The 12,858-nt window shown below is 42.7% G+C and overlaps 1 protein-coding gene and 3 long non-coding RNA genes across 6 annotated transcripts in view; 3 read left to right on the plus strand and 1 right to left on the minus strand.

Moving 5' to 3' along the window:
- Positions 1-7,137, plus strand: part of LOC136188144 (importin-5-like) — a 47,838-nt gene extending 40,701 nt beyond the window's left edge. Inside the window, exons 5-14 of one of the 3 annotated variants that reach the window (XM_065975875.1) lie at positions 4,962-5,086; positions 5,135-5,175; positions 5,230-5,287; positions 5,344-5,515; positions 5,575-5,721; positions 5,783-5,932; positions 5,978-6,245; positions 6,403-6,794; positions 6,859-6,979; positions 7,052-7,137. In XM_065975875.1, the coding sequence (XP_065831947.1) occupies positions 6,180-6,245; positions 6,403-6,794; positions 6,859-6,979; positions 7,052-7,135 (663 nt within the window). In that variant the 5' untranslated portion in view covers positions 4,962-5,086; positions 5,135-5,175; positions 5,230-5,287; ... (2 more) ...; positions 5,783-5,932; positions 5,978-6,179 and the 3' untranslated portion in view covers positions 7,136-7,137. Of the gene's footprint in view, positions 1-4,961; positions 5,087-5,134; positions 5,176-5,229; positions 5,288-5,343; positions 5,516-5,574; positions 5,722-5,782; positions 5,933-5,977; positions 6,246-6,402; positions 6,795-6,858; positions 6,980-7,051 lie in introns of those variants that run through there. The other 2 variants (XM_065975876.1, XM_065975877.1) reach the window with 2 other exon arrangements.
- A 1,290-nt stretch (positions 7,138-8,427) lies between these two features.
- LOC136188145 (uncharacterized) lies at positions 8,428-8,944 on the plus strand. The gene is made up of 3 exons (XR_010670142.1): positions 8,428-8,564; positions 8,623-8,758; positions 8,813-8,944. It is a non-coding gene; the product is annotated as an uncharacterized lncRNA (long non-coding RNA).
- A 2,186-nt stretch (positions 8,945-11,130) lies between these two features.
- On the minus strand, positions 11,131-11,507 carry LOC136188089 (uncharacterized). Its single transcript, XR_010670105.1, has 3 exons — positions 11,451-11,507; positions 11,321-11,404; positions 11,131-11,268 (listed from the first exon to the last, which is right to left on the minus strand). It is a non-coding gene; the product is annotated as an uncharacterized lncRNA (long non-coding RNA).
- Positions 11,508-12,013: 506 nt separating this feature from the next.
- LOC136188270 (uncharacterized) lies at positions 12,014-12,854 on the plus strand. The gene is made up of 2 exons (XR_010670183.1): positions 12,014-12,093; positions 12,547-12,854. It is a non-coding gene; the product is annotated as an uncharacterized lncRNA (long non-coding RNA).
- Positions 12,855-12,858: the final 4 nt, after the last annotated feature.

Genomic DNA, 12,858 nt, shown 5'->3' on the forward strand with positions numbered 1-12,858 from the left:
CTTCAGAATCAAAGTTTAGGCCCTCAACTTCATATTTAGTCCTTTAGAATCAAAGTTTAGGCCCTCAACTTCATACTTAGTCCTTTAGAATCAAAGTTTCTCAACTTCATATTTAGTCCTTTAGAATCAAAGTTTAGGCCCTCAATTTGATATTTAGTCTTTTAGAATCAAGTTTAGGCCCTCAACTTCATATTTAGTCTTTCAGAATCAAGGTTTACGCCCTCAACTTCATATTTAGTCCTTTGGAATCAAAGTTTAGGCCCTCAATTTGATATTTAGTCTTTTAGAATCAAGTTTAGGCCCTCAACCTTATATTTAGGTCCTTAGAATCAAACTTTAAGCCCTCAACTTCATATTTAGTCTTTCAGAATCAAAGTGTAGGCCATCAACTTCATATTTAGTCTTTTAGAATAAAAGTTTATGCTCTCAGCTTCATATTTAGTCCTTTAGAATCAAGTTTAGGCCCTCAACTTCATATTTAGTCGTTTAGAGTCAAAGTTTAGTCCCTCAACTTCATATTTAGTCCTTTAGAATCAAACTTTAGGCCCTCAACTTCATATTTAGTCCTTTAGAATCAAGTTTAGGCCCTCAACTTCATATTTATTCCTTCAGAATCAAAGTTTAGGCCCTCAACTTCATATTTAGTCCTTTAGAATCAAAGTTTAGGCCCTCAACTTCATACTTAGTCCTTTAGAATCAAAGTTTAAGCTCTCAACTTCATATTTAGTCCTTGAGAATCAAACTTTAGGCCCTCAACTTCATATTTAGTCCTTCAGAATCAAAGTTTAGGCCCTCAACTTCATATTTAAGTCGTTAGAATCAACGTTTAGGCCTTCAACTTCATATTTAGTCTTTTAGAATCAAAGTTTAGGCCCTCAATTTTATATTTAGTCTTTTAGCATCACGTTTAGGCTCTCAACTTCATATTTAGTCCTTTGAATCAAAGTTTAGGCCCTCAACTTCATATTTTATCTTTTAGAGTCAAAGTTTTGTCCCTGAACTTCATATTTAGTCCTTTAGAATCAAACTTTCGGCCCTCAACTTCATATTTATTCCTTCAGAATCAAAGTTTAGGCCCTCAACTTTATATTTAGTCCTTTAGAATCAAAGTTTAGGCCCTCAATTTTATATTTAGTCTTTTAGAATCAAGTTTAGGCCCTCAACTTCATATTTAGTCTTTCAGAATGAACGTTTACGCTCTGAACTTCATATTTAGTCCTTTGGAATCAAAGTTTAGGCCCTCAATTTGATATTTTGTCTTTTAGAATCAAGTTTTGGCCCTCAACCTCATATTTAGGTCCTTAGAATCAAAGTTTAGGCCCTCAACTTTATATTTAGTCTTTCAGAATCAAAGTGTAGGCCATCAACTTCATATTTAGTCTTTTAGAATAAAAGTTTATGCCCTCAGCTTCATATTTAGTCCTTTAGAATCAAGTTTAGGCCCTCAACTTCATATTTAGTCTTTTAGAGTCAAAGTTTAGTCCCTCAACTTCATATTTAGTCCTTTAGAATCAAACTTTAGGCCCTCAACTTCATATTTAGTCCTTTAGAATCAAAGTTTAGGCAATCAACGTCATATTTAGTCTTTTAGAATCAAAGTTTAGGCCCTCAATTTGATATTTAGTCTTTTAGAATCAAGTTTAGGCCCTCAACTTCATATTTATTCCTTCAGAATCAAAGTTTAGGCCCTCAACTTCATATTTAGTCCTTTAGAATCAAAGTTTAGGCCCTCAACTTCATATTTAGTCCTTCAGAATCAAAGTTTAGGCCCTCAACTTCATATTTAGTCCTTTAGAATCAAAGTTTAGGCCCTCAATTTGATATTTAGTCTTTTAGAATCAATTTTAGGCCCTCAACTTCATATTTAGTCTTTCAGAATGAAGGTTTACGCCCTCAACTTCATATTTAGTCTTTTAGAATCAAAATTTAGGCCCTCAACTTCATATTTATTCCTTTAGAATCAACGTTTAGGCCTTCAACTTCATATTTAGTCTTTTAGAATCAAAGTTTAGGCCCTCAATTTGATATTTAGTCTTTTAGCATCACGTTTAGGCTCTCAACTTCATATTTAGTCCTTTAGAATAAGTTTAGGCCCTCAACTTCATATTTAAGTCGTTAGAATCAAAGTTTAGGCCCTCAACTTCATATTTATTCCTTTAGAATCAAAGTTTAGGCCCTGATTTTGATATTTAGTCTTTTAGAATCAAGTTTAGGCCCTCAACTTCATATTTAGTTTTTCAGAATCAAAGTTTAGGCCCTCAACTTCATATTTATTCCTTTAGAATCAAAGTTTAGGCCCTGATTTTGATATTTAGTCTTTTAGAATCAAGTTTAGGCCCTCAACTTCATATTTAGTCTTTCAGAATCAAAGTTTTCGCTCTCAACTTCATACTTAGTCCTGTAGAATCAAAGTTTAGGCCTTCAACTTCATATTTAGTCCTTTGGAATCAAAGTTTAGGCCATCAACTTCATATTTAGTCTTTTAGAATAAAAGTTTATGCCCTCAGCTTCATATTTAGTCCTTTAGAATCAAGTTTAGGCCCTCAACTTCATATTTAGTTCTTTAGAATTAAGGTTCAGGTCCTCAACTTCATATTTAGTTTTTTAAAATTAAAGTTTCCGTCCTCAACTTCATATTTAGTCTTTTAGAATCAAAATTTAGGCCCTCAACTTCATATTTATTCCTTTAGAATCAACGTTTAGGCCTTCAACTTCATATTTAGTCTTTTACAATCAAAGTTTAGGCCCTCAATTTTATATTTAGTCTTTTAGCATCACGTTTAGGCTCTCAACTTCATATTTAGTGCTTTAGAATAAGTTTAGGCCCTCAACTTCATATTTAAGTCGTTAGAATCAAAGTTTAGGCCCTCAACTTCATATTTAGTCCTTCAGAATCAAAGTTTAGGCCCTCAACTTCATATTTATTCCTTTAGAATCAAAGTTTAGGCCCTGATTTTGATATTTAGTCTTTTAGAATCAAGTTTAGGCCCTCAACTTCATATTTAGTCTTTCAGAATCAAAGTTTACGCTCTCAACTTCATACTTAGTCCTTTAGAATCAAAGTTTAGGCCTTCAACTTCATATTTAGTCCTTTAGAATCAAAGTTTAGGCCCTCAACTTCATATTTAGTCCTTCAGAATCAAATTTTAGGCCCTCAACTTCATATTTAGTCCTTTAGAATCAAAGTTTAGGCCCTCAATTTTATATTTAGTCTTTTAGAATCAAGTTTAGGCCCTCAACTTCATATTTAGTCTTTCAGAATCAAGGTTTTCGCCCTCAACTTCATATTTAGTCTTTTAGAATCAAAATTTAGGCCCTCAACTTCATATTTATTCCTTTAGAATCAACGTTTAGGCCTTCAACTTCATATTTAGTCTTTTAGAATCAAAGTTTAGGCCCTCAATTTGATATTTAGTCTTTTAGCATCACGTTTAGGCTCTCAACTTCATATTTAGTCCTTTAGAATAAGTTTAGGCCCTCAACTTCATATTTAAGTCGTTAGAATCAAAGTTTAGGCCCTCAACTTCATATTTAGTCCTTCAGAATCAAAGTTTAGGCCCTCAACTTCATATTTATTCCTTTAGAATCAAAGTTTAGGCCCTCAATTTGATATTTAGTCTTTTAGAATCAAGTTTAGGCCCTCAACTTCATATTTAGTCTTTCGGAATCAAAGTTTACGCTCTCAACTTCATACTTAGTCCTTTAGAATCAAAGTTTAGGCCTTCAACTTCATATTTAGTCCTTTAGAATCAAAGTTTAGGCCCTCAACTTCATATTTAGTCCTTCAGAATCAAAGTTTAGGCCCTCAACTTCATATTTAGTCCTTTAGAATCAAAGTTTAGGCCCTCAATTTGATATTTAGTCTTTTAGAATCAAGTTTAGGCCCTCAACTTCATATTTAGTCTTTCAGAATCAAGGTTTACGCCCTCAACTTCATATTTAGTCTTTTAGAATCAAAATTTAGGCCCTCAACTTCATATTTATTCCTTTAGAATCAATGTTTAGGCCCTCAACTTCATACTTAATCCTTTAGAATCAAAGTTTAGGCCTTCAACTTCATATTTAGTCCTTTAGAATCAAAGTTTTGGCCCTCAACTTCATATTTAGTCCTTTAGAATCAAACTTTAGGCCCTCAACTTCTTATTTAGTTTTTGAGAATCAAAGTTTATGCCCTCAACTTCATATTTAGTCCTTTAGAATCAAAGTTTAGGCCCTCAATTTGATATTTAGTTTTTTAGAATCAAGTTTAAGCCCTCAACTTCATATTTAGTCTTTCTGAATCAAGGTTTACGCCCTCAACTTCATATTTAGTCCTTTGGAATCAAAGTTTAGGCCCTCAATTTGATATTTAGTCTTTTAGAATCAAGTTTAGGCCCTCAACTTCATATTTAGTCCTTCAGAATCAAAGTTTAGGCCCTCAACTTCTTATTTAGTCTTTGAGAATCAAAGTTTATGCCCTCAACTTCATATTTAGTCCTTTAGAATCAAAGTTTAGGCCCTCAATTTGATATTTAGTCTTTTAGAATCAAGTTTAGGCCCTCAACTTCATATTTAGTCTTTCGGAATCAAAGTTTACGCTCTCAACTTCATACTTAGTCCTTTAGAATCAAAGTTTAGGCCTTCAACTTCATATTTAGTCCTTTAGAATCAAAGTTTAGGCCCTCAACTTCATATTTAGTCCTTCAGAATCAAAGTTTAGGCCCTCAACTTCATATTTAGTCCTTTAGAATCAAAGTTTAGGCCCTCAATTTGATATTTAGTCTTTTAGAATCAAGTTTAGGCCCTCAACTTCATATTTAGTCTTTCAGAATCAAGGTTTACGCCCTCAACTTCATATTTAGTCTTTTAGAATCAAAATTTAGGCCCTCAATTTGATATTTAGTCCTTTAGAATCAAGTTTAGGCCCTCAACTTCATATTTAGTCCTTTAGAGTTATTCTAAAGACCACTCATTGTTTACAGGCGATTGGCGTTATCGTCACGCAGGCCTCATGGCCTTTCCTGCTGTCGGTGAGGGTTGTCACACTCAAATGGAAGTACTCCTACCTCAGCTCGTCGATGGCATATTGCCCTATTTCAGTGATCCAGTACACGCTGACCAATAGAACAGAACTTATTCTAATCGATGTGTCTAGCATCCCCGAGTTCTCTACGCATGTTGCCTGTATCCAGTTAAGTAAAAACCCGGTATCTCTTATACGTAGGTTAAGTGCATAAAAAACTGTGTTAGGCCGCGGCGGCATCCGACGCATTCCTCCGCGTGGCTACAGACTGAAGCTGTGCAAGACGTACGCCGTAGATTGATGTCTCTCGTTTGCGTCTTGTTCTTATCAATATTCTATAGCTTTGAGAGGTTTCAGTCGTGTGCTTACGGTCGTCGTTGCGTTTACGCTCACGGCGACGACGAGCACGCGCGGTGGTCGGTGATCGAGGAGAGACGTCAGAAAACCCAGTTGGTTCCCGAGTTGCTTAGTCAGAGACTTCGAGAGGCGTTTCTTAGGGAAAACTACTTTGTGGTAAGTGGGTGTGTGTCTTCCCATATGGGACGCTCCTTCTACGATCTGCCCTTGTGTAGTTGTCTTCGACTCAAGGTCGCGATGCACTGGACGTCGTGTGGGATCCGTGCGAAAGGTGGACTTTTATCGACGCGTCGAAGGAGCCGCCTTTTTCTTTTCTATTCAACTGCGAAATCAACTGCGAAATTACATTCAAAAAGGAAAAGGTAAACGGAACAAAGTTCGTCAGCACTCAATTAATTAATTAATTAATTAATTAAGTTACAGTAGGTAAAGACCGTCAGCACTCACTTTACCTACTGTAACTTGAGTGACGTCCGACCGTTACCGTGCCGCTACGACCTCTCCCATTGAAAGCGGTGGAAACGAGATCGTCGCCTCAAGTGCACCCCAGAACGTCGCAGAAATCGTCTCCAGGTAAAGATTCTATATAGAGTAACGCTCTAGCTTATTCCGGCGCAGATCGAAATCGACGTTTCGACGACCGTTACGCCGATAGTTCGACAGGTCGCTTCTATCCGGCGCCCAATGCCCCTGCCGTCGCCGCCGCCGGCAGCGGCGGCGGCGCTGGAGGCGGATACGCCGCCCGATTTGGCGCGACCCGTCGTCGCCGGACGAATGGATAGGGGAGAACCTCCGCCGGGTGTCGTAGAACGCGAACCCAATGGGGGGCCTCGCCTCGCGAACGGAGGCGATCGGTACGGAGGAGACGACGACGACGACGATGACGGTGAGAAATTGATGAGGGGAGACCCTGTTTCGTCGAAAGGTTTCTCTTTCGGTGCGCGATGAAAAGAGAGGGGCGTGCCAGCGTCAGTTATTTATATATTTTTAAATTTAATTAAATCTTGAGATAGTCGAGGATTTAATTGATTCTTTCCTTTTAGTTGATCCTCCTTATCACGACCATCCGGCCTACTACGACAGGTACTCCTATCCCGACGACCCGACGACGCCCGTCAAGAAGAAGTACACCTACGACGCGGAGCCGCAATCGTACAGGCGAAACGACGACGACGACGATTCTATTCGAAAGCCGTCCATCAGTTCCTATGAAGATCACTCCAGTGATTGGAGCGACGATTACGGACGCGGCGGAGGCGGCGGCGGGCACTGCAGTCGACGCAGCGGCGAGAAGGAGACGATATCAGGAACAGGAGTTGGATTTGCCGGAGATTATTGATCTATTGGCATCCGATGACTACCTGAAGGTGACGAATGCGGCTGGACGTTTGCAGCATATGTCCTATAAGGATGACGAGATGAAATCTCAGATAAAGTAAGGCGCCGGGGGGAGTCGGTTTTACGGTGACTGCGCCATAAGGGGAGGACGTTTTCTCAAGGAACGAAGGAGCTATTCCCGTTCTAATTGACTTGCTCGGAAGTCAGCACATGGAAGTGTGTCACGCCGTCGCCGGAGTGCTGACGAATTTGTGCTACAGAAGTACGAATAACGAGAACAAGGTGGGACGGCCGGGGGAGAGAAATGAAACGGCGGTGAAGACTTGAGAAGGAAATGTTTTTTGTTTTTCTTAGCTTGCGGTTCGCGATGCTGGAGGAATAACGGCCTTGGTGCATCTGCTGAAGACGACTCGGTCTATTGAGGTGAGTCTGCTGTAAGGCAAGCGTATAGTTAAAACGCATAGCGATGTATGGGTACCCTTGTTCATGCTACATGTATGCCTAAGTGGCCTGTACATAAAAGTCTTGGCCTTGTGGCTTTAATTGGAAGCACGGCCCGCTTGCCAACAACTTGTCTCTGGGAATAAATCTAGTTTATAACCAATAAGGATCCAATGGGGTCGTGCGTTAGCCAGAACAAAGTTTAGATAATTGTACAGATAAGATTGCAATAAGGTTCCGAGACAATTCGATAATGCCCGCACTCTTCGCCTCTCTTTTAAGAGTCTCGCTCTCTTTATTAGGTTGAGGAGCTTGTGTGCAGCGTTCTATGGAACATATAATCTTTTGAGGTGAGCGGTCAGTCAATTTCTCGTATTCTTGCTCATCATCCGGCTCTTTGCGGTTCCCAGGGTCTCAAGGAAGATCTTCTCCAAGAGAGCCTTCACGTTTTGACTCATTACGTGATACGGCCTGAATCGGGTATTCAGGCGTCGTCGACGAGCGAGAACGCGCGAAAGGCAATGCCAATCAGTCCCGGTTTGGTCGACGCTCTTTTCTTCGTCATTCTCTCGGCGGAGAATACGTCTGACGTCGATTCGAAGGTAAGGGAGGAGGGAGAGAGAGGGGGTCCCCTTGTGGCGTGCATTACCATGGTGATAAGTTTAATGATACTGATTCATTTGAGGCTATGAGTCTATCTATACGTGCTTTGTCAGACCACACTGAGTCAATGGCCGGGTCTTTTGCGTACATGTTCTCTGCTTTATAGAATGTCGAGAACTGCGTTTGCATTCTGCGCAACTTGTCGTTTCGACTCAAAAACGAAGTCACGCTTGACTTGGCCGATCAGGTGCTGGACGAAAGCTGGGAAAAGGCGCACATGGAAGAGCGCAGCCAGTACGAAGAGCGGATCGTCGACGAAAGGACAAAAGCGGCAAAAGCAGCACCGGATGCTTTGGCCAAAGTAACCAAAGTTAAAACATATATCTCGCTAATCGCTCAACTCCCGTCGCAGAAAAACAATCGCGAAAGAGAACGACCTACAAATATAAGATCGCGGACGCATCAGCTCTCAGATCGATCAATGCGGCTTCGGCGATAGTCCGCCCACTGGAAGGTATGAGAAAGTCACGTTGAAATTCGTAGTTGGGTCCACGCAAGCACGTATCTGCCAGTAGTTCCTCTCTAAGACCTTTCGCTAGTGTATGGTTAAAATTTGCCCCAGTACTACATCTGAAGAGAGGGAAATAGTCTTTATTACCTTGCATGATTTTTCTCTCTAGTGGTCCGCTTTTATTCGGAGCGCGGTTCGCGAGGAGAGGGGTCTGCCTATACTCATCAAACTGCTTCAACTTCCTCAAGACACTGTCGTACGCTCGGTTGCTACGAAACATGGCCGTCGATCCGCGAAACAAGGAATTAATCGGTATTATTAGAAGAAAGCCGAGACGTAGATGTGAATAATATAGCGCGTGTCTTCTAAGGAAAATACGGGATGAGACGACTCGTATGTCTCCTGCCGGGAACCCGAAGCCAATCGAGCGATTTTACCGTGCTAACAATCAGTGCCGTCTTGTGTTCCATTCTTGAACTGGTCACTCGGAATGCGGAGAATGCGCTGTGAGGAATGAAGGTGCCGCGAGGTAGCGATTGTAATATTGAGCGCCTTTGTAGATCACTCAAGGATGCAAGTGGCATTCCGCGCGTCGTTAGTCAAGTCGCGCCAGTCCTATATCCTATAAAGTTGGTCCAGACAGCTAATCAGGTATGAGAACGAAAAGGGGTAGATTTTTTATCACTATATGCACTTCCTTAACTCCTATTATGTAATTAATAATCGTAAAAGATGCGAATATTTTGTTGCACTCCCTAGATCAGCGTGATAGTGATAGTGATATTAATTTATTTAACATCACTATCACTATCACGCTGATCTAGGGAGTGCAACAAAATATTTGCATCTTTTACGATTATTAATTACATAATAGGAGTTAAGGAAGTGCATATAGTGATAACAAATCTAGCGTCACGTTGAACAACTTCAAAGAGACGCGCATGACGTTGAAACGCGAAGGCTGGAACATCAACGACTTCCAGAGCAGCGCTCTGGATCAGACGGACAGCATGGCCGTCGCCGCCGCCGCAACCGTCGGATCCCAGCAGCCAGCGGACGCCCAGTGTCTTCGTCGACACGGCAGCACCTACAGCCAGCACAAGGAACTCAAACCGTATCGCGAAAAGGCGAAACAGCGCGCCGTCGAAGCGCGCGAAGCCGCCCAGCATCCCCAGCGACCCGTCAAAGGCGATTTCCCCGACATTGACGTCGACGAAGTGACGCGCGGCGGCGGTGGCGTCGGCGGACCGGCGGTGGCGTCGGCGGACCGGCGGTGGCGTCGGCGGACCGGCGGCGGCTCGCTATAACAAAGGCAATGACGCCGTCGATTTTCCGGGCATGCGAGAGGGATATGAAGCTCGGCAAGGAAGACCAAAGCGGCCGGCACCGCAACAACCGCGCCACGCACCGCCCCCGCCCCCGCCCCCGCCGCAGGACGAATACGGAGATGAGTACTATCGCCAGGATCGTCGTCACGATAGGGAAGTGATGCGAGATCCGGACGATAGGTATCGTGGCGGTGAGTATCGATCTCGTCGCTATGACGACGGTGGGTATGGATGGGGATCGCGGGTCCCCTGTTGAAGAAGGCTCGTGGGTCTGAGAGCGCGTGCACGCGAAACGTTTTTAGTAATTAATTGTATGAGGGGAGGGGACGGGACCTGAGTGTTCGTATACATGATGAATTGGAGGTAGGTTCTAGTTAGGCGTACAAGTAGATTGCGCTGATGATTTGTAGGGCTCGTTTTTTTCCTTTATTTTGAGTACACTATATGTATTTGATCGTTATATTATGAAGTCGGCTGTACTGATAAATCTGATTAGTTTCTAGAAAAATCTCCCGGGGGGCTAAGGTACTTCTACACGTAGTGACGAATACAACGACTTCAAGAAATGTTCCTGTTGTTATAAGGTAAGTTGAGATAGTAGAGACGCGGCCCTCAACTGAGTAAACAACCCTGTATAGAATATCACATCCGTTACGTTTCATGATTAAGTGTAGAAGGTATATTTAGTAATGCAGCGGTGACTATAAGAGTTTTTTCATATATTAAACTCTTGCTGGCATCGATCTAAAAAAGGCAGTAGCTCAACTGCTAGGTTCATTCAATAGCGGTTCGCTGTCTGCCTTTGCTGTCTTGTCAAGAGAACTTTCCGCCATTCGGCGGAGTTGTCGACTTTCTAAATAGTTAGCAATACAAAACGTAATAGAACCAGTCACGATGAGTGCGACTCCTTAAAGGCTTGCCACGGCAGCCATCGTGAATAAGATAGTCTGCCGGCACGGAGGCGGGCAGAAGGAGGAGGACTCCCACTGATTGCGAATAGGGGAGAGGATAGTGTGATGCAGATTAGTAGGAGGGCGTTGTAGACGAGATCCAGTGCGGCATTCAGAGCGATCTGTTTCAACGCGTATCCGTCGGGCCATTCGAATTCTTCGAAATTGGTCCCATCTAGAATGAGTTATTATTGGCCTAAAGAAAGATTAAATAGAACGAGAAGGTCCCCGCGTATTTGGTATACGTACCAGTAACATAGTACGGTGACAACGCCGACGAGCCCTATAAAGCGTACGACGTTCGCTATAGGAACCTAGAAATTGACAAATTAACGCCGTCTCATTATAAATATTATTTTGTAAATACCGCGTCCTTTTGATGGACTGCGCGTTTTCTGTAGACAACCATATAATGACAACTAGCTGAAAGCGTAAAAACGATAGATTATAGGCCCCAATGCATCATATGCATATATATGTTGCTTACCACGTAGCCTTCTACTGACGGGTTTATATTGTCGCCTTCTTTCTTATTTCCTGGAAAGAAGGCTACAAGACATACGCCCGTGATGCAAATCGCAACGGAAAGGACCTTTTAGAATAATGAGAGCACCCACAATCAATTAATCAACGATGAGCATTACCTTAGGAATGGTGACTTTTTCTTTTAGTAGTGGCACAGACATTATAAATACCACAGCTGATGACGATTGATATATAGCTGTGTTACCAGAAACGCTAGAGAAAGAGAATGACGACGCGCAATTCCAGATATCTCAATGAGGATTGCCTCGTTCTTGTCAAGGACAGATACCAAGTGTACGCCGACACATTGATGATGAAAGCAAGGTATATGGCTTTCGTTACAACTGCACTTCGTCAAGCGAAATTAATTAATTAATTAATTAATCGCCTCTTACTGCCATCCGAAATGACCCGTGTGTTCCTTAGAAGTTTTCTGTTTCTTCCACGGATAAAACCTAAGCGTGAATGTCGTCTTGACAACAAGGAGAAGCAATGCTCTATGTAGACGCTCACCTCCACACCATCCAGAAGAGAAAGGCGAACGTGTAGGAACTTCGCACGCAGTAGTTGACGAAGTACGGCTTTGTGGAAAATAAGGCCCTATACGAAGCATGCATGTACGCGTGTTTACTTTCTTATAGGTTCCCTGCAAGTCCTGCAGAAACTCTGCCATTGCTAGCCCTAAACAAGAGGCTCGTCGGCTCGGCTAGCAGCTTCTCTCCTCGCTCACATGTCGCAATGAGACCGACGATGCACAAAAGCGCTCCTACGGTACGCCAGGACACTTTCATTCTCAGCGGTCATGTGATTTACGTCCTTTGTAATTAGTCAGTAAAATATGTACATTAATTTTTTTAGAACACTAGTTGAATTGGACGGATTGCATGTGAACGGAAAAAGAGGTGACTTGTTGGAGTCTACGAAAAAATCGGCCACGGCGCATGCGTCTGATCAAATTTCATCATCAGCGGCGTCCGCCTCGAATGCAACGAAGCGGAAGAATTACGCGTCGTCGAGACTGCTCTCTTGGCTAAATAGGTAAGACGGAGCTGATTTTTTGGCAAGGCAACGTTCCTAGGGCGCTCGCGACGCTAAAAACGCTCGAATGGGGCCCCCAATGTCCCCTGGCTAAGCGTTTGGTCTCGCGTGCTATCTTCCTATTTGGGCGTTCAAAGCGAATGCATGGGAGCCGCAAAGAACGCTCGGAAAAAATCTTTCGCGAAGAGGGGCCCCTTTTCTGGCCACGTGGCGAGCGCCAGTCTCGCTTCGCTCTCCCTTCGTGCGTCACGCACGATCGAAACCCCTAGAGCATCCCTCGTCTCCAAATTCTCACGTGGCGCGTGTGCGTTGCACACGAACCGCTAAGCGTACGTCGAAGCAAGCGGATTACAGCGCTGATCGAATATCCGCGCTTTAGCTAATCTTTCGTACACTCCCAGTTTTAACGACTATGTTATCAACTACTGTACAGTTCTCTCTCTTTCTCTTTAGTCTTCTCGACGCTGCTAACCGGCTCGTCTTGCAGCGGAAGACCTCATTCATATTGGGTTCTCTCGCAAATGCCTACGAGCCAACTTCCAACCGAAATGGGAAAGAACGTCTGCGCGCGCGTTTTTTTTTTAATTTTTTTAATTTTTTGCATGGAAATAGTTGTAGATGCATTTAGCTTTTGATCTCCAGGGTATCTGGAGACAAAAGCAACGCGCTTTAGCTTAGGGACGCTTAGGGACTTGCGTGCGCGTGCACCGCAGTCCCTGAGCTAACGCGCGCGCTTATTTTGCAATAAAAGTAGGAAAAACGATG

The sequence above is a fragment of the Oscarella lobularis genome, chromosome 6 (genome assembly GCF_947507565.1).
Source record: "Oscarella lobularis chromosome 6, ooOscLobu1.1, whole genome shotgun sequence".
NCBI classification, from domain to species: domain Eukaryota; kingdom Metazoa; phylum Porifera; class Homoscleromorpha; order Homosclerophorida; family Oscarellidae; genus Oscarella; species Oscarella lobularis.